At 62.4% G+C, this 22,593-nt stretch overlaps 1 protein-coding gene across 4 annotated transcripts; it reads right to left on the reverse strand.

Moving 5' to 3' along the window:
• Positions 1-3,275: 3,275 nt before the first annotated feature.
• CCDC142 (coiled-coil domain containing 142) lies at positions 3,276-22,258 on the reverse strand. Of its 4 annotated transcripts, XM_073343136.1 has the most exons (12): positions 21,824-22,258; positions 21,226-21,312; positions 12,975-13,140; positions 10,484-11,989; positions 9,871-9,957; positions 9,445-9,606; positions 8,772-8,932; positions 8,320-8,472; positions 7,548-7,662; positions 6,308-6,485; positions 5,057-5,268; positions 3,276-3,615 (listed from the first exon to the last, which is right to left on the reverse strand). In XM_073343136.1, exons 2-12 carry the CDS (start codon positions 21,274-21,276, stop codon positions 3,359-3,361), a joined length of 3,048 nt encoding a protein of 1,015 aa, XP_073199237.1. In that variant the 5' UTR covers positions 21,277-21,312; positions 21,824-22,258; the 3' UTR covers positions 3,276-3,358. The 4 variants fall into 4 exon arrangements, with proteins under 4 accessions (XP_073199237.1, XP_073199238.1, XP_073199239.1 ...); XM_073343137.1 differs by lacking the exon at positions 21,824-22,258 and having other exon boundaries at positions 21,226-21,432; XM_073343138.1 differs by lacking the exons at positions 21,226-21,312; positions 21,824-22,258 and adding an exon at positions 14,599-14,640.
• Between the last annotated feature and the right edge of the window lie 335 nt (positions 22,259-22,593).

Here is a 22,593-nt window from a genome sequence, read left to right on the forward strand (position 1 = left end):
AGAAAGCCACTACCCAAGGTACTGGCAAGGCCAGACCCAGAGGTAAGCCTTGTGGCTGAGGGAATTCTCTGGGAATTGATTGTCACACAGGGTCTGGGGCATTGATTGGTGCAGCTGTTATGTCTGGTTGTCAGCAAGCCCAGAGAAAGGAGCAGGCAGCGAGAGAAGCAGTGGTGAGCATGGACCAGAGAGGGAGCAGACAGTGCTCCTGAGGCTTAGGGCTGGCAGGAGGAGCAGACGTGGGACTAGTAAGGGAACTGCCTGCGTGCTCCTGCTGTGTCCAGGGAACCAGGCCCTAGTGTGTTGTTTGTGAATTAACTGGTGTCACGTTATTGACTTGAACTGGGACCATATAGAACATGGTTGCAACCAAGGTCCTGTAGTGGCACCAAATCTTGTACAAAGGGGGTCAAATAAGGTGTCTCAGACAAGGTTATGATTATCCTGTCTGTATGTGGGTATCATTCTGATGAAGTGAGCTGTAGTTCACGAAAGCTCATGCTCAAATAAATTTGTTAGTCTCTAAGGTGCCACAAGTCCTCCTTTTCTTTTTGCAGATACAGACTAACACGGCTGCTACTCTAAAACCTATCATTTTGTAGTTGAAGTTATGAATATTGGCTCTACACCATCTGTATTTCAAACTTGTGCTCTGCTTCTGGGTGACACCCCAGACAAGTTGGTGTTGGCTCTGCCTAGCCTGCTGGGTGGCCCATGAAGGACCATCAGCGACACAACTGACCCATTGCGAGAAGGGAGACACGCCTGGGGACTCAGCCAGGTGTGCAGGGACCTGCCTACGGACAGAACTCTGAGGTGTTTCCAGGCCATGGGATGGGCACCTTGTCTTTGGGACAAAGAAAGAGACCACATGGCAAGAGACTATAAAAAGCTGCGACAGCTCCTCCATCCGGTCTTCAGTCCTGCTTCTGACCTCTGGAGGGACTTTGCTACACGGAAGCTTTGACCCAAGGACTGAAGGACCCCTCCCAGCTGGGGATGTTCTCCAGAGACGGGATTTGAACCTGCCATTTATTCCATCACTGCTGCAAGCCTGAACCAAGAACTTGGCCATCACTGTGTGTCATTGATTCCATTTAACCCATTCTAGCTCTCATCTCTATCTTTTTCCTTTTATGAATAAATCTTTAGATTTTAGATTCTGAAGGATTGGCAACAGCGTGACTTGTGGGTAAGATCTGATTGGTATATTGACCTGGGTCTGGGGCTTGGTCCTTTGGGATCGAGAGAACCTGTTTACTGGGGTATTTGGTTTTCATAACCATCTGTCCCCATAATGAGTGGCACTGGTGGGGATACTGGGAAACTGGGGTGTCTAAGGGAATTGCTTGTGTGACTTGTGGTTAGTTAGTGGGGTGAGACCAAAGTCCTCTCTGTTTGGCTGGTTTGGTTTGCCTTGGGGTGCACAGAAACCCCAGCCTTGGGCTGTAACTGCCTTGCTTTAAGCAGCTTGTCCTGAATTTAGAGTAACAGCCGTGTTAGTCTGTATTCGCAAAAAGAAAAGGAGTACTTGTGGCACCTTAGAGACTAACCAATTTATTTGAGCATGAGCTTTCGTGAGCTACAGCTCACTTCATCGGATCAAAAGCGATCCGATGAAGTGAGCTGTAGCTCACGAAAGCTCATGCTCAAATAAATTGGTTAGTCTCTAAGGTGCCACAAGTACTCCTTTTCTTTTTGTCCTGAATTGGCACTGTCCGTGGGGTCCTGCCAGAACCAGCATCGTTACAACTGGATTGCTGGGCATGGGGCTTGGCTGGATGACAAGACAGCAGGGGCCCGAGTGACCCTTCCTCAGAGACAAAGTGTGTTGGGGGCATGGCAAACCCTTGGGGCACCAACCTAACATAGGGGGCAGTTCAGGCCTTGCCCAGCCCCAAGGTGAAAGGAGGCTGGTGAGCTCAGCTCAGGGATTCTTTTGTAAGTGCCTCTTCAGCTCCTGCCATTCCCTCCTGCATCACCCTGCCCAGTTCCTATGCCCGGCTTCCCGCCTCCAACACCACCACCCTTCTGCCTCCACACCGCCCAACCCAGCTGCATGGACCCAGCCAGGAGCTCTGCAGGGTAATGCTGCACCCTGTGGCAACAGCAGGCCAGACGGCATCACGCCCAGCCCCTTCTTGGGCCGTTCCTGGGTTCCTTGGAGGTGCGGGTGTAGCCACCACGCCCATCCACGCGGGCTGGGAGCACTGATAAAAGCCCAGCTCTGGCCCTGGGCAGCAGGCAGCTTGTCCAACTCCCCTCCACTCCCCCATCCCGCTCCCAGGAAGCAGGCTGCTGCGTCAGCCACAGCTGGCAGAGGGAGGAGGGGTTGTTTCTCTGGTGCAGTCAGAGCAGTGTGGGCAGCCCAGCAATGGCTGTTGCCTCTCACCCCTTGCTGAGCCCCCCCCCCCCCCCCCCCCCCCCCCCCCCCCCCCCCCCCCCCCCCCCCCCTTGCTGAGCAAGGGGGAGACTGGCCCTGGGGCCTGGTTGAGGGGCTGGCTCTTGGGTGCTGTGGTCTCGCAGCAAGCGGTGCCCTGGCCCGTAGCAGCTGTAGGCTCGCGGGTGGCACCTGTGGTCTCACGGTGGGCAGTGCCCTGGCCAGTAGCAGCTGTGGGCTCACCTGTGGGCTCGCGGCTGGTGCCCTGCCCCGTGGCAGCTGTGGGCTCACGGGTGGCGGCTGTGGGCAGTGCCCTCTCCCGTGGCAGCCGGCTCCCAAATAATCAGTTAACAGTAACGTTTTTAGGCTGAGACGCACAGTCTGCAGGGGGCCTGGGATGGTCAGTCGGAGACCCCCGGTCCATGCATCCAGGCCAGAGTCACTGGGCAGAACTGTTTGTGGGGGGCAGCAGGTAAAAGGCTGCAGAGACACCAAGCACTGGGCAGCGACTCCACCCAGAACACTTAGGCTGTCTGCCACCCCACCCAAGCCAGGGGCTTCCTGCAGAGCTGGCTGCAAGCAGAGAGCCTGGCCCAGGGGCAGCTCAGACAGGAGCCAGCCCCAGCCCTCTCCTGCTGACGGCCCACAGCTGCAGCCCTGCAGCTTGCAGGGCCTTGGCTCAGGGAGCTCTGTGGCCAGCTGTCCTCGCAGAGGCCCATTGCATGCTGGGATCTGTAGTCCCACAGGCCACACCAATGTGCCAAGGGGAGACTGGCTGTGGTGTGCTCCAGGAGGCAGGTCAAGGGAATGTGCCACCCTGCCGAGGCATGCCTTGGCTGGCCAGGTCCGGGGGGCTGCGCGTCCCATGGGGGCAAAACAGAATCACGGAGCCATGGAGCTTTGAGGCTGCTTGGCCGCTCTATTTCTATCCACGAACACGTGGCCGGGCTACGTCCCCAGCCGGGGGGGCCCAGCCCCTCAGGGCTCAGAGCTCCTGGTGCAGGGCAGGCTGGGCACCTTCCAGCGCCGCGTGCCATGCAGCCGCAGGGAGAGCCACCCCTGCTGGGTGCTGGGCAGGTAGGGTTCTGCGGTGCAGCTGCCTTGCAGTTGGCTGAGGAGGTCGGAGCTCTGGGTCTCCAGGGTGGTGCTGTTGCGCAAGGCCTGCACGTCCAGGCTCTCCAGGCTGTCCAGGCTGCCCGGGGGGAAGTCCTGAGTGCGGATGCCGTTGTGTGAGCCTGGGACAAGGAGAGGAAATGTCACCCGGGGGGGGGGATCTAGGAGAGGTTAGCCCCGGGGGGTGGGGGGGCAGAGGGGAGGTTAGCCCGGCACTGACATCACTGTGTTCCATTCACTTGCTGTCATCGCCTGGGCCCTCCACACAGCCCATCCCACCCATGCCCTGGCCCCCCGCCCCGTTGGGGCTGATCAGAGCCAGGGGAGGTGGTGCCCCAAACTGGGGGAGGCGGTGCCCCGCGCAGACTCCTGCCCACTCCTACGAACAGCTGTTTACCCTGGAATCACCCAGCGGATGCGCGGGGCTCTGGGGTGAGCTAATCTCCTGGGGAGCTGGGCAGGGGCCTCTCGGACAGGCTCTTGCCATCTGCAGAGGAGCCCAAACCCAGTAACACGGGGAATCCCAGCTCACTGCCCCTACAAGAGGGATGTGGAAAAATTGGAAAGAGTCCAGCAGAGGGCAACAAAAATGATTAGGGGACTGGAACACATGACTTATGAGGAGAGGCTGAGGGAGCTGGGATTGTTTAGCCTGCGGAAGAGAAGAATGAGGGGGGATTTGATAGCTGCTTTCAACTACCTGAAAGGGGGTTCCAAAGAGGATGGCTCTAGACTGTTCTCAGTGGTAGCAGATGACAGAACGAGGAGTAATGGTCTCAAGTTGCAGTGGGGGAGGTTTAGATTGGATATTAGGAAAAACTTTTTCACTAGGAGGGTGGTGAAACACTGGAATGCGTTACCTAGGGAGGTGGTGGAATCTCCTTCCTTTGAGGTTTTTAAGGCCCAGCTTGACAAAGCCCTGGCTGGGATGATTTAGTTGGGGATGGGTCCTGCTTTGAGCAGGGGGTTGGACTAGATGACCTCCTGCGGTCCCTTCCAACCCTGATATTCTATGATTCTATGGCTGAGAAGCCCTCAGCATGGCTGAACTACCCCAGGGTGCCTCCCAGACACCCATACCCAGCCCCACCACCTACAGGAGAGCCTCAGCCAAGGGGATACTGCTCCCCTGTGCCCAGCCAGGCCCAGCCCTGCTGGGAGGGCAGTACCGAGGAGTCCACAGTGTCTCCAGGATGGAAGGCTGTCAGCAGGCTGCTTGAGAAAGGGCCACGGACCAGCACCTCCCCTTCGACAGATGCCCGCTAACCTCCCCTGACACCACCGGGCCCAGGGGTGCCGTGCAGGGTGGAGCCGGTCCCCCACAGTGCTCCCCCACAGCCGGTGCAGAGCTGAGCAAGTCCGTCCTGTCCCCGTGCCAGGGCGCGGGGCTCCACGTACTCAACGCTCGCACGCTGATCGTGCACCAACAGAGCGCGTCTCTGGGCACGTCCCACCCAGGGCCCAGCCCTGCTCGCCCGGGCTCCCACCTCTGACCCGCCATCATGCACCTGGCCGGGGGCAGTGCAGCCCATTGCCCCTCCAGCCCAGCCCCACGGCACTCACAGCATTTGCGGAAGGACTCCCAGGTGTGGGAGGGCAGGTAGGCCTTGCTGCTGGGCTGCTGCAAGAGGCAGACGATGGCATTGTCCATCTGCTGGAAGATGCGCAGCGACAACACCGACTGCTTGATCTCGGGCGAGAGGCCGGAATCCTCCGACTGCACCAGCTGCCGCACCGTGTCGAAGTCCTGCTTCAGCTGTAAGGCACCCTGCAGGCTGGGGAGCCCCAGGATTAGAGGGGGGAAGAGATCGCAGCCCTGCCGGTGCCCCTCACTCCCGACCTGCAGCCCCCTTCTCCTCTAGCCCTGGGCTCCCCCAGAGCTCTGCTGGTGCCCCTCATTCCCGACCCGCAGCCCCCTGCTACTCCAGCTCTGGGCTCTCCCCAGCCCTGTCACAAACATACCGCTAAGGGTAGCATAGAATCCCTCCTTTGCCTGTAGAGGGTTAAGAAGCTCAGATAACCTGGTTGGCACCTGACCAAAAGGACCAATAAGGGGAGAAGATACTTTCAAATCAGTGGGGGAAGGTTTTTGTTTTGTGTTTTTTTGGGCGTGCTCTCCGGAGACAAAGAGAGACCAAGCAAGTAATCCAGCTCCTACTGAATGATACATCTAAACTTACAGAAATAGTAAGTAATAGCAAGGAAATGCGTTTGAGTATCTTTTATTTTAGCTTGTGAATTTTCCCTGTGCTAAGAGAGAGGTTTATCCCAGTTTTTTGTAACTTTTTCCATCCTGATTTTGCAGAGGTGCTTCTTTATTTTTTTCCTCTTTATTATAAAGTTCTGTTTTTTAAAAATCTGATTGGTTTTTAGTGTCCTAAAAACCAAAGGGTCTGGTCTGTGCTCACCTGGTTTACCTATTTGGTTGGCAGATTATTCTCAAGCCTCCCCAGGAAAGGGGGTGAAGGGGCTTGGGGGGATATTTTAGGGAAACAGGAACTCCAAGTGGTCCTTTTTCCTGAATCTTTGTCTAACTCACTTGGTGGTGGCAGCAATACCCATCCAAGGACAAGGAAGGATTTGTGCCTTGGGGAAGTTTTTAACCTGAGCTGGTAGAAATAAGCTTACGGGGGTCTTTCATGCGGGTCCCCACATCTGTACCCTAGAGTTCAGAGTGGGGAGGGAACCCTGACAGCCCCTCACTTCCTACCCGCAGCCCGCTGCCACCCTAGCCCTGAGCTCCCGCCCAACCCTGCAGTGCCCCTCACTCCCGACCTGCAGCCCCCTGCCACCGCACCCAGTGAGCTCCACTACCTAAACTTGATTTTCTGGGTGAGGATGTGGTCCATCCAGGCTTCCACGAAGGCTGTCATGACGTGGGTGAGCGTGGGCATCTGGGACTCACGTGGGAGCATCTGGATGCCCTGCAGGACCTGGCCCAGGACACTCTGGGCAGCAGTCAAGGCGTACTCACTTGGGGTGCTGGGTAGGTCTGAAAGAGGCCGGGGCGGGGGCAGCATTACTCCTGCATGGCTGGAAGGAGCTGTGAGGGGTGTATGCCCCACATTGGCACGGCAAGGGTTACGGGGAGCTCATTAGGGCACCCGGGTGCAACTCCAGAGCGTGGCAGGCCCAATGCAGATGGCCAGCTGGGCGGCTCTAGAAAGGCGGGCGGCAGGCAGGAGGAGGGAGGTGCCCAGGGAGAGCTGGCAGCAGGGGCCAGGGCCCAGATCTCCCAGGTAAGTGCTGGAAGGGCCACACGAGGGTGGCAGCAGGGAGTTAAATTCCCACCTGGGGGAGCCTGGAGCAGATCCAGAGCTGTGGGAAGGGCCTGCTGATAGGCAGAGCAGGGAGGGAGCAGGTCTGACTAGGCAGACCCTGCTTGTTCACTTCCGGGTACCCGGCTGGAGCCCAGAGGAGAGCAGGGCCTGGGCAAGGAGGTGGGCAAAGCCCGGGGAGCAGGGAGGAAGGACTCGATGTGAGGCCGATGGACCCATTTGTGGGACACTCACACCCCTGAAGGGCAAGACTCTACAGTGACCCACTGGGGTGCCAAAAAGCCAGCTATGCCCTGCCCGGCCCCCAGGGGGCACTGGATACTGAGTCGCTCCACCACCAGAGGGAGGGGCGGGATGGGGGAGGGCAGTGGTCACACTGCGCCCCCAGCAGCAGGTACCTCCAGTTCTCACTGGGACCCGGGGCCTTTCCCCGGGGCCAGTGGGGCAGGCTGGCCTGGGCCCTGTGGGCACGGTGCTGCCCCAGAGACTCAAGCTGCAGCCCCCAGGCGCCGGCAATGCCAGGCAGCCAGCCCAGCATGCTGGGGGTTAGCGATCCATGCAGCCTGGGAGAGTTACCAGGGATAGCCGGGTCAGCGGCCTGCCAGCAGGGCCCGGGCCCAGAGCTGGTGCTCCGGGCTGCCGTGGCAGGGCAGGGTCCGGGATAGGCCTGGGCAAGAAGGAAGCTGCTCTCAGGCTGACGTGCCAGCTCTGAGCTGCTCTGCCCACCAGGTCTGTCGGCGGACGGTGCTCGGCATGGAGGACACGGGGGGACGTACCTGCACGGAGGCCTGCTCTCCAGTGCTTGCCCAGCGGCATGGTCTGGCCGAAGATCTCTGCCGAAATCCGCTTGCAGTCGGTGGAGAACATCTGCAGCACGTCCTGGGAGAAGCTCTGGGGAACAAAGCGGGAGCTGGGCCGGCACCCCTGGGAGAGCCTGGCTTCGCACCCCCACCCTCAGGCACCTGCCAGCTTAGTGCAGCAAGGATGACGCAGTGGGTCCCGGGCACGTGTGCCAGGAAATGGAGCAAAGCCAGCTTCCACCCGGTGCCACCACCCTGGGGCCGGCCCCAGCCCGGCTTCCAGCCGGTGCCACCACCCTGGGGCCGGCCCCACCTCCAGCCTACCTAGCTCAGAGCCAGCACTGCACACTCCACACCACCCATCTGACTAGAGTTGCCACCAGCTGTTCCCCCCTACAACCTGCCCACCTGGATCAGACAGTCCCCTTCCCCGGGTCCCAGCTGGCATCGCCCCCCCCGCCCTGCCCCCTCCCCCGGGTCCAAGCTGGCATCGCCCCCCCAGCCCTGCCCCGCGAGAATAGGGCTGGGGACAGGAAGGTGCTCCGACCCTCCATGCAGGAGTTTCCAGTCCGTGCCCAGCTCTGTGGCACAGCTCCCCGGGCTCGCCAGAGGAGGGCTGTGGCTCAGAGAGGAATGGGCTGGCCCGAGGCAGGGCCCCTGCCCTGAAGCCCCGGGACCCGAACCCTACGCAGTCACCGTGAGGCGCTGCAGCGCTCCCAGGTAGCGCGAGGCAGGGCAGGTCCCTTACCTGGATGCTGGCAGCGGTGGAATGGATCTGTAGGCTCAGCTGCCACTCCTGGTGGGAGCCCAGGGCTGGCTGCACCCACCTGGGGCTGTCCCCGCCCTCAGGGAAGGCCCCACTCACGAGCTCTGCCAACCTGGTGGTCTCTGCCTTTAACAGCTGCAGAGGAGAGGAAGACATGAGGCCCTGAGCCTAGCCATGGCCAAAGAGAGCTTGGCTGGGGGCCAGCTGCAGCCCTCCCCCGGCCTGGGATCCCAGCCCCAACCCCTCCGCTGCCAACTTCCTTTCCCACGGGCCAGCTGCACCCGTGGAGCTCTGGCACTCTACAGGGAGGGACTCCAGCTTGGGAGCTGGGGGTCGGGTCCCTGTAGCTGTGGGAGGGAGAGGCCCCAGGCCCAGACAGCATCTCCCTGGCTGAGGGTCCCAGCCCGAGGAAGCGTCCCAGGAGCTGTACTTGCCTGGAGATCTCCCTGGGTGACGAGCAGGAACGGGCAGAGGGACCAGGACGCAAGGTGCTGATAGGCCTTGGCCATGAGCCAGGAGCAGGAGGCCTGCCCTGTGGCCAGGCAGCGAGTCAGCAGCTCCAGCCGGAGACTTGGGGAGACGAGGTTGCCGCTCGCTGCAGGGCAGGACAATGGGTTAATGGTCAAAGCCAGGAGACCCCGAGGAGCAGAGTGAGCTGGGGCAGGGGAGAGCCCAGGGGGATGGGGATTCGGGGGGGGAGGCAGTCCCAGGGGTGGCCCAGGAGGTGGGGGGGGGGCAGCGCTGGGGTGGGGGGGGCGCCGGGCAGTGCCTGGGGCTGGGAGGGGCCGGTGTGGGGGTTGGGGGGCCAGGAAGTGTCAGGGGCAGCCTTAGGGTCGTGGGAGGGGGGCCAGGCAGCACCAGGGGCAGCCCCTGACATAGGGGTGGGATGGGCAGCACCGGGGGTGGCCCTGGGGGTGGGGGGCACAGGTCGTGCCAGGGCCCTAGAAGCTGATTTCTCTGCAGAGCACTGGGGCGTGTCCCCTCCGTGAGAAGGAGCCACCCCCCACGGTGAGCAACTCCTCTGGCTGATACAGAACCCTCTTCCGCCTCCGAGTCTCCAGCCCTGCAGCCGAGAGAACCCTGGCGTCCGGGCAGGGCCTCACTCACCAGTCCTTGCAGCGAGTGGAGGCTCCAGGCATTTCAGGGCGAAGGCCAGGGGAGGGTGGAGCTCCCGGAGCAGCTGGGCTGTCCTGCTGTGCGCTGTGCCCACTGTCCTGGGTCCAGGCACGCACTTATCGCTGAGGCTGGAACCCAGGGCCTGGCAGAACCCTGGGGAGAGAAGAGAGCACCACGGTGGGGGAGGGAGATGCTGCTGCCACTGGGCCCAACGGGGAGCACACTGGGGCCCTGAAACTCCCTGCCCCGTCCCCCAGTGGTCACTGCAGAGCCTCCCCACTCCCAGCATGCCCCCAAAATACCCCACGCAGGGCCCCCTGTTCCCAGAGCCCCTCCAGCCCCAGTGCTGCAGCCAGGCCTTCGCAAAGGACTCCAGTCGGCCCCAGGGCCTCCAGGCCAGCAGCCCCTGGGCCTTACCTCGGTCCCAGCTCTGGAAGACGCCCTGAGAGATCAGCCACTGGCAGAGGTGCTGCAGCGCCGCCTTGCACTCCGGGGGCACGCGGGCTGCAAGCAAACACAGGGGTGAGCACCAGGGCAGGCACAGCCCCGGGGAAGGAGGAGGGGATCAGGCCAGGCCAGTCAGCCCTTGGCTCCTGCGGAGCCAGATACTGCCAGGGTGGGGCAAACTCCTGGCCTGAGACTCCAATTCCTGCACCATAGGCCACGCCGCAGCCCTGATGGGAAGGCTATCTGGGCACCAAAACATTCACCTGGATGGGAGCCAGCACCCCCAGAAGGGAGACGCACCGTGTTCCAAACCCCGCCCACTCCCCCGAGCCAGCCAGGCCCTGCCCTGAGGCCAGATCAGAGCCAGCACCCCACAGAGTGGAAAGACCCCATGTCCTATTACCTGCCCCCCGATCCAGCCTGTCCCTTGCCCCAGGGCTGGATGGGAGCCAGCACCCCCTGGAGGGGAAAGACCCTGTGCCCCATTCCCAACCCGGCCCCAACCCTGGGGCTGGATCGGAGCCAGCGTCCCCTAGAGGGGAACGGCTCCACGTCCCATTCCCCGCCGCCCCCCGGCACTCACCCTGACTCAGCGCCTGGCTCAGGTCCTGCGCCAGCGTGGTTGCTGCCCTTTCTGTGCACTGCGGCAGGCCTCCGAAGGGCTGTGCCTGGTCCTGCCGCAGCTCCAGGCGATGGGCCAGCGAGGCGGCCGTGGCCTCCCAGAAGAGTGGGCGGTACTGCGCATACAGAACCTCGGCAGCCTCCGAGTAGGAAGCATCCAGCCAGCGCACGGACTTCCAGCTGGGCAGGGAGGCTGAGCTCAGCCTCTCGTCCAGGCCCGGGCTGGCTGCCGGCACCACTGGGGGCTCCTGGCCCTCCTCTGCCGGGGGCTTCTCCTGCTTGGGCCTCTTGAGCACATGGTGCCAGAGGGTGTCAGTGGAGGCCACCAGGACTCCCAGAACAAGGTCCAGGAGCTCCTTGTCCTCCCTGCACAGTGCCTGCAGCTCCTCGGGGAGGCTCGGCAGCCCCTCCACTGTGGGGGGCCCAGGGGACCCCATATCTGTTTCGCTGCTGCTGTGGTCCAGGGCCCAAGGCACCACAGCATGCTCCCAGTGCACCTGTTCCAGGCTGTCCCCCTGTGCCCGCCGCACGAGGAGCTGGTGGAGTCTGTGGGCGGCCAGCCTGCCTCTCTCGGCTGCCAGCATGCCCAGCACCCGCCCAATGGGATAGGCCTGAGCGCCACCCCCCACCTCCCCTTTGCGCTGGAGTGGAGTGGCGGGATCAGCCCCCGGCTCGCTGGAGGCCCGCTCCAGGGCCTGGTCGCTCAGCACTTGGTTGTAGATCTCCAGGCCCTGGAACAGGTCGGAGACCTGGGCAGGGGAGACGGCGGCGGGGCTGGCCCGTGCCAGGCAGTGCAGCAGCCCCTCCAGGTAGCGCTCCGCCAGGCGGGTGGCGTGCAGGGCCAGCAGGCCCAGCACCCCCTGCATGTGCCTCACCGACTCGTGACGCTGCAGCAGCAGCCCCCGCAGCCAGGGGTCGCTGCGCATCTTGTGCTGCAGCCTGCTCCAGTGGCCGGTGTGAGTCCGCAGCTCCTCACAGAGCCCCCTGAGCGGCCTGCTCCCCGCAGGGTCCCCTCCCCAGTCCTGCAGCGCCAGGAGAGCCAGGAGGTGGCGGACGAAGTCCGAGGCCCCTTTCAGGCGGCGGCTGTACTCGCGGGAGAGGCGGAGGTGATGGCGGTGCTGCACCAGGGCGTGCAAGGCGGCACAGCGCTTGGCCACGCTGGGGTAGACGGGGTGGTAGGAGAAGGCGCCCTGGGCCGTCTCACCGGCCGCCGGCTTGACGTGGCCTTGGAAGGTCTCCGTGCGGGGGTTCTCCTGCACGCGGAGGCAGCGGCTGAGCCCCAGCAAGCTGTGCTCCACCTGGGCCAAGCAGGCCAGGGCGCCGGGCGAGTCCTCCTCGTCGCTGTCGTAGGCCCCGGCGCCGGCGTGCCTCGGCTGCAGGAGGCGTTGCACACTGGGGTTCACGCAGCTCCACAGCAGGGCCTCCGCCTTCTGCAGGGACCTGGCAAAGCCGCTCAGGGAGCTGCGGCCTGCAAGACACGGAGCCTGGAGATGGGAGGAGGCAGCTGCAGCCCCAGGGAACCCCCGTAACCTCCCGCAGCGGCGAAAGCAGAGCCAGGCTGGGGCTGAATGGAGAGAGCCCAATACGTAGGGGGAGCAGAGATATGCCCCCCAACGGTCCATCATGCTCCTGTAGATGTGCCCCCAACACTCCCTAGGACACCCCCAGCTCCAGTGGCCTGGGGTATGGAGAACCACAAGGCACCTGCCTTATAGCCCCTGGACCACCCGTAATTACCCCATCCTCAACCCACCACTCCCACACTTGTCTTTGGGGAACCCCCGACACCCCTGCCATGGGGAAAGGAGCTAGATCCGTCACTCGCCTGGCTGCTGGGGACACCAACTGTGCCTTGGAGGGCCCGCACTGTTCAACAGAACAGGGGTAGAGGTGAACACCCACAGTGCCAGGGATGCAGAGGGACAAAGGGGAAGCTCCTGCATAGCTCTGTCTCCCCTGCTCCCGCTGCTGTCGGGGCTGTGACACAAGGCTGCAGGTCACCCACTGCCACCTTCAGCTCCTCGTTCTCTTCCCTGCTGCCAGCCCCCTGCCTGCCTCCCCTCTGCACTCTCTCAGCCTGCACTGCTTCTTATCCTCCCCCATCGCTGCCTCTGCAGCTGCCCTTCCCCTGCCAGTAATGCCCAGGGATTAAATGGCCCAGACTGAACAAAAGGAGCTGCAGGAAAGAGGCACAAATGCAATTAAAGGATCAAGAGACTAAAAAGAGCAGCCACCCCGCCCCAGGTGTCTACCTGAGCTGGCAGCAGCCAAGCATGCCCTGGCACTGCAGCGAGCGGCCCAGGCCACCACAGGCTGCCAAGGAGTTGCTGTCACAGCCCTCGATTGGGGTTTATGTTCTCTGCTTTCAATGGAGACTTTGGTGTCCAGCTCTCCTCCTGCCCGAACCTGTCATGGTGTGGTGCTGCCCAGCCACACAGAGTTACTGTCCTCACCTGAGTCTGCTGACTCCTCTCGCTCCCCGTGCCCATCGGCGGGAGACACCTTCTTGGGCCCCACCAGCGAGCTCAGCGGCGGCAGGATGGAGCCCGAGGCCTGCGACATGCGCGACATGATGAGGATGAAGACAGCATTCAGGCCAATGCCGTCTGCTTCGATCATCTGCAAGAGCCAAGGGTTGGTGGGTCAACCTCAGCATTGTCCGCAGAGGCAGCCGCCAGCTTAGTTGACTCCGACCCTGACCCCTCCTAAGGACTGCAGCACCATCTCCTGACAGCCCTAGTCACACGGACCTTGGCTGCCACCTTAGGGCAGTGCCCCAGGCCCCAACCTCCACGTGCAGGGGACGGGCACCCAGGAACTGAGGGTGTGTCTACACTGCAGTGTAAATCCAGGGTTTGAACTCAGCCTCAAGACTAACCCCCTTCTGCCTACACACCAATCATGCTAACCCAGGGTCCCGGGACCCCACCGGGGTGGAGGACCTGAGCCTCAGTCAACCTTGGAGCCAGGGTTCAAGCCCTGTTGCTTTGCAGTGTAGATGCAGCCCCACTGGACTCATGCTCTGGCAGTGTGCCAAAAGTAGCCACAATCCCAAGCCCTGACTTTCTTTTTCCTCTGGACAAAGCAGCTTCGGCGGCCAGTCAAGTTTCCCCACGCTGCCCCAGGAACAGAGGGCTCCAGCGGCCACGGTTTGGGAGGGTGCAAGAACTCTGGGGTATGGGCGGTTGGCCTCAGGCCTGCATAATGCCGTGTAGATGCCGACACACCTCAGGGCGTAACAGCTCCACACCCGGGCTTACAGACGAGTGTGGACGCTCAGGGCCAGGGTCTGCTGACTTGAGCTCACGCTGCAGTGGAGACAGACCAGAACGGCCCCCCGGCATGTGCTGATGCCCAGGGCGGGGGGGGGGGGGCAGCTCAGCCAGGGAGACACGTTCCCACACAGCCCGGGCCGGGGGGCAGCTCAGCCAGGGAGACACGTTCCCACACAGCCCGGGCCGGGGGGCAGCTCAGCCAGGGAGACACGTTCCCACACAGCCCCGGCCCGGGCCGGGGGGCAGCTCAGCCAGGGAGACACGTTCCCACACAGCCCGGGCCGGGGGGCAGCTCAGCCAGGGAGACACGTTCCCACACAGCCCCGGGGCGGGCCGGGGGGCAGCTCAGCCAGGGAGACACGTTCCCACACAGCCCGGGCCGGGCCGGGGGGCAGCGGGCCGGGGTGGTTACAAGGGGCGAGTAGGGCTACGAATGGGGGCCCTGCAGATCCCCCCCGCGCCCTGCCCTCTGCTGTCAGCCCCCTCAACGCCCGCCCGGCCCCCCTTTCCCCGCTGGGGGGCCACAGCCCCCCGCAGCCTCCACGTGCTGCGGCTTTGGGCCCTAGGGGGCTGGGGGGCGGGGCAAGAGGCCGGGGGGCGTGGCGCCGGCAGGGGGCGTGGCGCGCCCGGAATTGGCCCCGCCTCCGCGTCCACCCGGGCACTTCAGCGGGCACGCGCGGCCCGCGGTAGCCATGGTAACCGGCAGCTCCGCGGCCGGCCGGAGGCTCCTCGGGCCCGCGCCGGGGTCCCTGGTGGCCGCAGAGCGGCGGCCGCGCCAGCCCCGCTCGGCCCCGACACTCACCGGCCGCCGCCGCTAGCCGACCCGCCCCAGCTCGGGCGGGGAGCCAAGACCCAATCAGCGGGCGAGGAACTGGCACGTGACGAGGGTCCGCCGGCTTCTGCCCCCCCCGCCCGCTCTGTCACGTGATAAGGGAAGCTTGTGTCCGGCCACGTGAGGACGGGGGTGGGCGGGGCCCGGAGGGCGTATCTGCCCCTCCCCCGCCCGGTTTGCCCCACGGCGGAGGGGGCTGGGCTGTGTGGCAGGGCTCAGGAGCAGGCCCCACCATCGCCAACCTGTGGAACTCCCTGCTGCGCCCTCTGCAGCTAGCCAGACACTGCCCCTCCCATGAGCCCCCGAGATACCCCCGGCTGAACCCCCATGTCACCCTTGACTGAATGCCCTGTCAGACCCCTATGAGTCCCCCATGATTCCCCAGGGTCACCTCTGAGTGAACCCTACATAGCCCCCCATGAGCCCCCGTGTCACCCCCGACTGAACCCCCCATGTCACCCTTGACTGAATACCCTGTCACACCCCTATGAGTCCCCCATGATTCCCCCGGGTCACCTCTGAGTGAACCCTACATAGCCCCCCATGAGCCCCCATGTCACCCTTGACTGAATGCCCTGTCACACCCCATGAGTCCCCCATGATTCCCCGGGGTCACCTCTGAGTGAACCCTACATAGCCCCCCATGAGCCCCCGTGTCACCCCCGACTGAACCCCCCATGTCACCCTTGACTGAATGCCCTGTCAGACCCCTATGAGTCCCCCATGATTCCCCAGGGTCACCTCTGAGTGAACCCTACATAGCCCCCCATGAGCCCCCATGTCACCCTTGACTGAATGCCCTGTCACACCCCATGAGTCCCCCATGATTCCCCCGGGTCACCTCTGAGTGAACCCTACATAGCCCCCCATGAGCCCCCGTGTCACCCCCGACTGAACCCCCCATGTCACCCTTGACTGAATGCCCTGTCACACCCCTATGAGTCCCCCATGATTCCCCAGGGTCACCTCTGAGTGAACCCTACATAGCCCCCATGTCACCCCCGACTGAATGCCCTGTCTCACCCCTATGAGTCCCCCATGATTCCCCGGGGTCACCTCTGAGTGAACCCTACATAGCCCCCCATGAGCCCCCATGTCACCCTTGACTGAATGCCCTGTCACACCCCATGAGTCCCCCATGATTCCCTCGGGTCACCTCTGAGTGAACCCTACATAGCCCCCCATGTCACCCCAACTGAACCCCCCATGTCACCCTTGACTGAATGCCCTGTCACACCCCTATGAGTCCCCCATGATTCCCTCGGGTCACCTCTGAGTGAACCCTACATAGCCCCCCATGAGCCCCCATGTCACCCTTGACTGAATGCCCTGTCACACCCCATGAGTCCCCCATGATTCCCTCGGGTCACCTCTGAGTGAACCCTACATAGCCCCCCATGTCACCCCAACTGAACCCCCCATGTCACCCTTGACTGAATGCCCTGTCACACCCCTATGAGTCCCCCATGATTCCCTCGGGTCACCTCTGAGTGAACCCTACATAGCCCTCCATGAGCCCCCATGTCACCCTTGACTGAATGCCCTGTCACACCCCATGAGTCCCCCATGATTCCCTAGGGTCACCTCTGAGTGAACCCAACATAGCCCCCATGTCACCCCCGACTGAACCCGCCATGTCACCCTTGACTGAATGCCTTGTCTCACCCCTATGAGTCCCCCATGATTCCCCCAGGTCACCTCTGAGTGAACCCTACATAGCCCCCCATGAGCCTCCATGTCACCCCAACTGAACCCCTGACACACCCCCACAGAGCTCCCCATGTTACCCCCAACTGAATCGCCCATGTCACCCTTGACTGAAAGCCCTGCCAAACCCCTATGAGTCCCCCATGATTCCCCCGGCTCATCTCTGAGTGAACCCTACATAGCCCCCCATGAGCCCCCATGTCACCCCAACTGAACCCCCATGTCACCCTTGACTGAATGCCCTGTCACACCCCTATGAGTCTCCCATGATTCCCTGGGGTCACCTCTGAGTGAACCCTACATAGCCCCCCATGTCACCCCTGACTGAACCGCCCATGACACCCCTGCAGAGCCCCCATGAGCCCCCATGTCACCCCAACTGAACCCGTGACACACCCACAGAGCTCCCCATGTCACCCCGACTGAACCGCCCATGACACCCCTGCAGAGAACCCATGTCACCCCAACTGAACCCCTGTGACACCCCCACAGAGCTCCCCATGAGCCCCCATGTCACCCCTGACTGAACGCCCATGACACTCCCTACAAAGCGCCGCCATAATACCCCCCCAGGGCCCCTTGCAACACCTCAACTGAACCCCCCACAACAGCCCCCTTGAGCCTCCTGTGACATTCCCTCCAGAGCCCCCCTCCAGAGAGCCCGCTGCTGAACCCCCTACAGAGCTACCCCGATGGCCCCTCATGATGCCCCCTGCAGAGCTCCCTGCAACACCCCCCTGCAGAGCCTCTGGCCAACCCCCCCGACTTCCCATGCAGAACCCTCTGCAGCAGCCTGGTAGAGATCCCCATGTTCCCCATAAGTTATGATGCCCCCTGCAGAAGGTGCTGGGCAGAATCTGTGTCTGGGCCCCTTGGATAAGCTGCTGTAGCCAGTGACTGCCGGAGCCCTGCTGCTACTTGCCCCACAGTGCGCTCTTCGGGGCAGAGACCGGTTGGGCCTTCTCTGCCTAGCCTTCCCCAGACCCCTCCAGAAACAAGTTACCCAAGGCCTGGGTAAGGACTTAGCAGGGAGGGTCAGGGTTGCTGGGCTGGCCCTCAGCTGGGGCTTTCTCCTCCCTCCCTGCACAGCCTGCGTTGTGGGACCTTTGCACTTTGCCGACTAGATTGATGTGGTTCAACCAGGAGGCAGGCCTGCCCCGTAGGTGTGCCCACTGGCCTGCTCCAGCGCAGCAGGGGGGAGTGTCAGGCTAGCAGGGCTCCCAGATTTATCTGGCACAGGAGTGTCTCTCTTTCTATAATGACAGGTTTCAGAGTAGCAGCCGTGTTAGTCTGTATTCGCAAAAAGAAAAGGAGGACTTGTGGCACCTTAGAGACTAACCAATTTATTTGAGCATAAGCTTGCGTGAGCTACAGCTCACTGCACCCAATGAAGTGAGCTGTAGCTCACAAAAGCTTATGCTCAAATAAATTGGTTAGTCTCTAAGGTGTCACAAGTCCTCCTTTTCTCTTTCTATACTTCTGCTCCCTGTTCTAGTGGGGCTGATCATGGGTGACACCAGCTCCAAGGTCTCCCAGGCACTGCCAGCCCCTTCCCTCAGTGGCTGCTTTATACATGAAGGGAGTGGACTGAAAGCCAAGAGTATCCTGAGGTCTAATCCCTGCCAATCTCCTCATTTAGTGTGGGCCACCGGGTCAGTTGCTTGGCCTACTTAGCCCAGCCAGCCAGGCCTCCCTGAACACACACAGGATCTACTCTCTGAGAGAGCAGGGGTGCCTGGTAACCCCATCTGGGCATTGTTCTGGAAGAAAGACTTCCTGACTCTCCCCCGCTCCCTGACCTCCCCACCTGGGGAAGCTGGGTCCAGGCTCAGTGTTGCTGATCCTCCCCTTCAGTTAGTGCTGGGCTCAGTAGGTGCTGGGGTGTGGAGGGCAGCTGCCTGGGTGACCACAGGGGGCTAGCGATGAAGGGAGGGAGAGCCTGAGCGGGGATGGGCCATGGCTTGGGTCTGCTGGGGCTTCTGACGTGTTCTTGCAAAGACTGGCTTTCTGCTCTTTGGTGAAGTTCTCCAAAGCAGTGCGGGGTCACTTGAGCCTTGTCCAGGGTGTGTGCACGTGTCGGGGGGGCGGGCCCATGTGCACACTGGAGGGTGGGCGGGGGGGGCACGCATGGGAAGGTGTGTTCAAGGATACGTGGGCCAGTGCTAGGCTGGGGGGTGGTACCTGCATTGCAAGGTTTAGAGTGTGCACACATGCGTGGGTGTATGTGTGTGCAGGAGCCGGTGGGGGTGCTCGTGGTGGGTGGGGGCCTGGCAGGCGTGCATGTGCGGGATCACCCATCCCCTGCACCAGGAAAAGCCGCTGGACGGGCTTGGCTTCATCAGTCCTGCCTCCCCCAACTCCCCAGGAGCAGCAAGCGCCTGGACTCTGCTCATTTCTAACTGAACTCTCCCTCCCTCTCCCCGTCAGCAAGGGGCAGGCAGGCAGGGAAGGGGGCGAGGAAGCTGAAGTGGTCAGAGACCTGCACTTTGCTAGAGAGGCCACAGAGATGACACTGGTCCCTGCGGGGCTCGCAATCCATCACCTGTCCCCTGTGAGGAAGCTCCTGGGGGAAGCCCTTCAGCTGGGACCTGGGTTTAACGATGACAGGGGAGGGGCTTTAGGTGTGGGGGAGGAGAGGATAATGGGGAAAGCCCAGCGGTTGGCCCCAGGGCTGAGCGACTGAGTCCTGGCCCTCACTGCCCACCTGCCCCAGCCCAGCTCAGGAACCCCATTCTCTGGCTCCCTAGTTCGGTGCCCCCCACTCCTTTGCTCCTCTGCTCCTTTCTCCCCTTCCCTGCACCCCTCTCCCCCCTCCAGCCTACCCCCTTTGCTGCACCCCTCCAGGCCTACAGCCAGCACAACAGGCCTGGCTGCCGATTGCAGTTCTGTCACATTCCCACAGAAATCAAGACCAATAGATCAGCCACTCGGACAAGCCACCCAGCTGCACTCTGCCTGCACGTCTCCCCGCCTGAGCCCAGAGTGTGCGTCCATCCCAGAGACAGGGCTATGCACCCACCCTGTCACCTAGGGAAGCCACCTCTGTGCTTTGTGACTCATGGCCACATGTCTGTGTAACCCTGAGTTCAGGGCGCTGCTGGGCAGGATGGAGGCATGCCTGCTGCAGGAGCAGGGGGTAGAGAGGTGCAGGGATGGGCGGCAGAGGGTTGCAGCAGTGGAGGAGGGGCGAAGGGGCAGAGAGCGAAAGGGGGTGGGGGACTAGGGAACGAGAAAAGGATGGGGTGCAGTGAAGGGGGATGGAAGAGTGCCGCAATGGGGTGCAGCAAAGGGTGCACAGGGAAGGGGGGTAGAGGGTTGCAGCAAAGCAATGGGGAATGGGAGAAGGGACAGAGGGGTGCAGTGAAAGGGGTTTTGGGGGTGCAGGGAAGGGAGATGGAGGGGTGCAGCAATGGGGAGGAGAAGGGGCTGAGGGGTGCAGTGAAGGGGGACGGAGGGACAGAGGGGTGCAGTGAAGGGGGTTTTGGGGGTACAGGGAAGGGCGATAGAGGGGTGCAGCAAAGGGGGCACAGGGAAGGGTGCAGGGGGTGTAGCAATGGAGAAGCAAGGAAGGGGGGCAGAGGGAGGCAGTTTCTTATTGGTCAGAAGAAACAAGGGAGCCAGGACAGGTGGCGTGCTCCCATGCAGAGGGGTGGGGGACACCGAACTAGGGAACCAGAGAACTGGATTCCACAGCTGGGCTGGGGCAGGTGGGCAGCAAGGACCAGGAGTCAGTCCCTCAGCCTTGGGGCTAACCGCTGGGCTTTCCCCATTATCCATCTCTCCTCCCCACACCTAGAGCTCCCCCTCCCTGCATGCACACACCTGTGTGACGCCTGGGTCCCAACTTGGACTGGGGGAGATGGACCGGTGCACGACCTTGCTGCCCACTCCCTTGCCCTGCCCTGGCCGTGTCGAGGCACAGGAAGGGTGGGTTTGTGGCAGGATGTAGCTGAACCTGGTGCTGCTCCTGGCTTTCCTGGTACTTGTGGGGAGATGTTCCCATCTGACGGCTCCCCAAAGGGGCATAGTGCACATGGGCTGGGGGCCAGGACTCCTTGCAGCTTTGGTCGTGACTCAGTGCCTCTGAGCCCTGTGCTGCTTTGCTCACCGCCTTTCCTGCGGAGCTTGGCATTGGTGTCTGTCTCCATTAGAACCCTAACTCCTGCCATGTGCCCCGTGTGTCAGTTCTCAGAGCTCTTTACAGACCAACTAATCCTGGGTAACTGACTAACCTCCCACCTCCAGGGCAACAGCACTGTCCCCACTTTACAGAGGGAAACTGAGGCATGGGGCACGGGGCTGGCCTGCTGCAGGCCAGGCCCATTGGTGTGCAGTGGGATCCCAATGCCAGGGCCTAGCTTCCAGCCCACCCCTCTCTCCAGAGGACACTGCTTCTCCGGGTAGCTGGCATTCTGCCCGGAGAGCCATTGCCAGCTGGGGCTGACGACTGGGTACAAGTGACTTGTGTCTCCTCTTGCTGGGTTGGGGGGAGAATTTCAGGGGGTGCCTGGGCAGATGAAGGGTTAGGGGGGCGGGATGCTGGGGATCCACTCTCCCTTGTTCATGTTGTCCCAGACTGGGGTCCCCTCCAGTTGCTTATATAGCAAATCAAGCTATTTGGAGTCCAGCCATAGATGCGTCTGTCCCTGGGGAAGGACCCTCTTGGCTCCCTAGTCAGCTCAGTACCTGGGGCTCGCCAATGATCCCACCCATAGGACTGTGGTGTGTTGGAGACATTCACCCCCTTGCCTGGCCTGAGAAACACCCAGCCCTCAAGGGCGAGAACTCCCTGTGCCAGCTTCCAATCCCCAGTGACTGGCCTCAGTCCCCTGCTCCCACTGGCACCCCAAAAAGACACAGCGCAGACGCAGGGCTCCCCTCAGTCCTCACCTCAAGGTAAGCCTTCCTGCGGCTTCTCTCTAGGCTGTTCTCCTTGTCCATGGTGGGTCAGCAACGGCCCCAGGCAGCTGCCCGCTGCTAAAGGCAGAGAGAAATGAGCTTAATAACAGCTCTAATCAGCTCCTAATCCGGGCAGTCCCGGAGAGGGGGCGGGCAGGCAGGCAGTCCTCCTCTCCAGAGCAGCCCTCCGAGCACATCCAGCCCTCTGGGGATCCCGCCTGGGTGCTGGGGAACCGCAAACTCACATTAGCTCCCTGCCTGCAGTTACAGTATTGTCCTCAGTTGCCCGTCCCGTGTGTGACTGAAGGGTGCCCTGTGAGCACTGGGCCTACCCACCCCATGTGCTATTGCAGGGTTCCCCCTGGGCTTGCCCACACCTCGAATAGTGTGTGCTGCTTGGTGTCATGCCACGTGAAACAAAGTACTGGACTGGGAGAAAGCACAGAGGGCAAGCGATTGTGGGTCTGAAACAGCGTCTATATGAGGAGAGATGAAAACGACGGGAAGAGAGACGACGCAGGGGAGATATGAGGGAGGCCTATAAAATCCTGACGGGGGCGGAGAAAGGAAAGAAGGACGAGTTATTTACCCCTTCTCGTAACCCAAGAACCAGGGGCCACCCAATGCAATGAATGGGCAGCGGGTTTCAAACAAGCCGGAGGAAGGGTTCCTTCCCTCGGCGCGCAGTCGACCCGGGGAACTCCTTGCCTGGGGACGCCGCGGCGGCTGAAAGCACAACTGGGTTAACAACAGAGCGAGGTAAGTTCACGGAGGGCCGCAGAGTATCAGGGCTGGACCCGACCCCCTGCTCAAAGCAGGGCCAGACCCCAGTTTCTGCCCCGCTCCCTGGCTGGGCCCGCAAGGATTGAACTCCCAGCCCCGGGTTCAGCAGGCCCCCGCTCAGGGGATCAGAGGCCGTTCCCGGGCGGGGGACAGGAGGCCACTGGGCCCCACGGGCCAGGCCCCGGTTTGCCAGGCGCCGGGCCGGGGCGGGTCACGCCAGGGCTGACCCCGCCTGGCCGCTCCCCGTGTCCCTGCCCGGAGCCCTGGCAACGCGCCGCGCCGCCCTCAGCAAAGATGGCGGGCTCGGGGCCCGCGGGCCCTCCCCGCCCCTAGCAAAGATGGCGGGCTCGGGGCTCTCCGGCCCTCCCCGCCCCTAGCAAAGATGGCGGGCTCGGGGCTCTCCGGCCCTCCCCGCCCCTAGCAAAGATGGCGGGCTCGGGGCTCTCCGGCCCTCCCCGCCCCTAGCAAAGATGGCGGGCTCGGGGCCCGCGGGCCCTCCCCGCCCCTAGCAAAGATGGCGGGCTCGGGGCTCTCCGGCCCTCCCCGCCCCTAGCAAAGATGGCGGCCTCGGGGCTC

This window comes from Lepidochelys kempii, chromosome 4 (assembly GCF_965140265.1).
Source record: "Lepidochelys kempii isolate rLepKem1 chromosome 4, rLepKem1.hap2, whole genome shotgun sequence".
Classification (NCBI taxonomy): Eukaryota; Metazoa; Chordata; order Testudines; family Cheloniidae; genus Lepidochelys; species Lepidochelys kempii.

Excerpts from the sequence above, each read along its gene's own strand:
- CCDC142 (XM_073343135.1), bottom strand. The coding sequence starts at position 13,865 with ATGCCGGGGGGCCGTTCTGGTCTGTCTCCACTGCAGCGTGAGCTCAAG. Across the intron at positions 11,990-12,974 it reads AGAGGAGTCAGCAGACTCAG|GCCGCAGCTCCCTGAGCGGC; the intron begins GTGAGGACAGTA and ends CGTGTCTTGCAG. Across the intron at positions 7,663-8,319 it reads CCACCGCTGCCAGCATCCAG|AGCTTCTCCCAGGACGTGCT; the intron begins GTAAGGGACCTG and ends TTTGTTCCCCAG.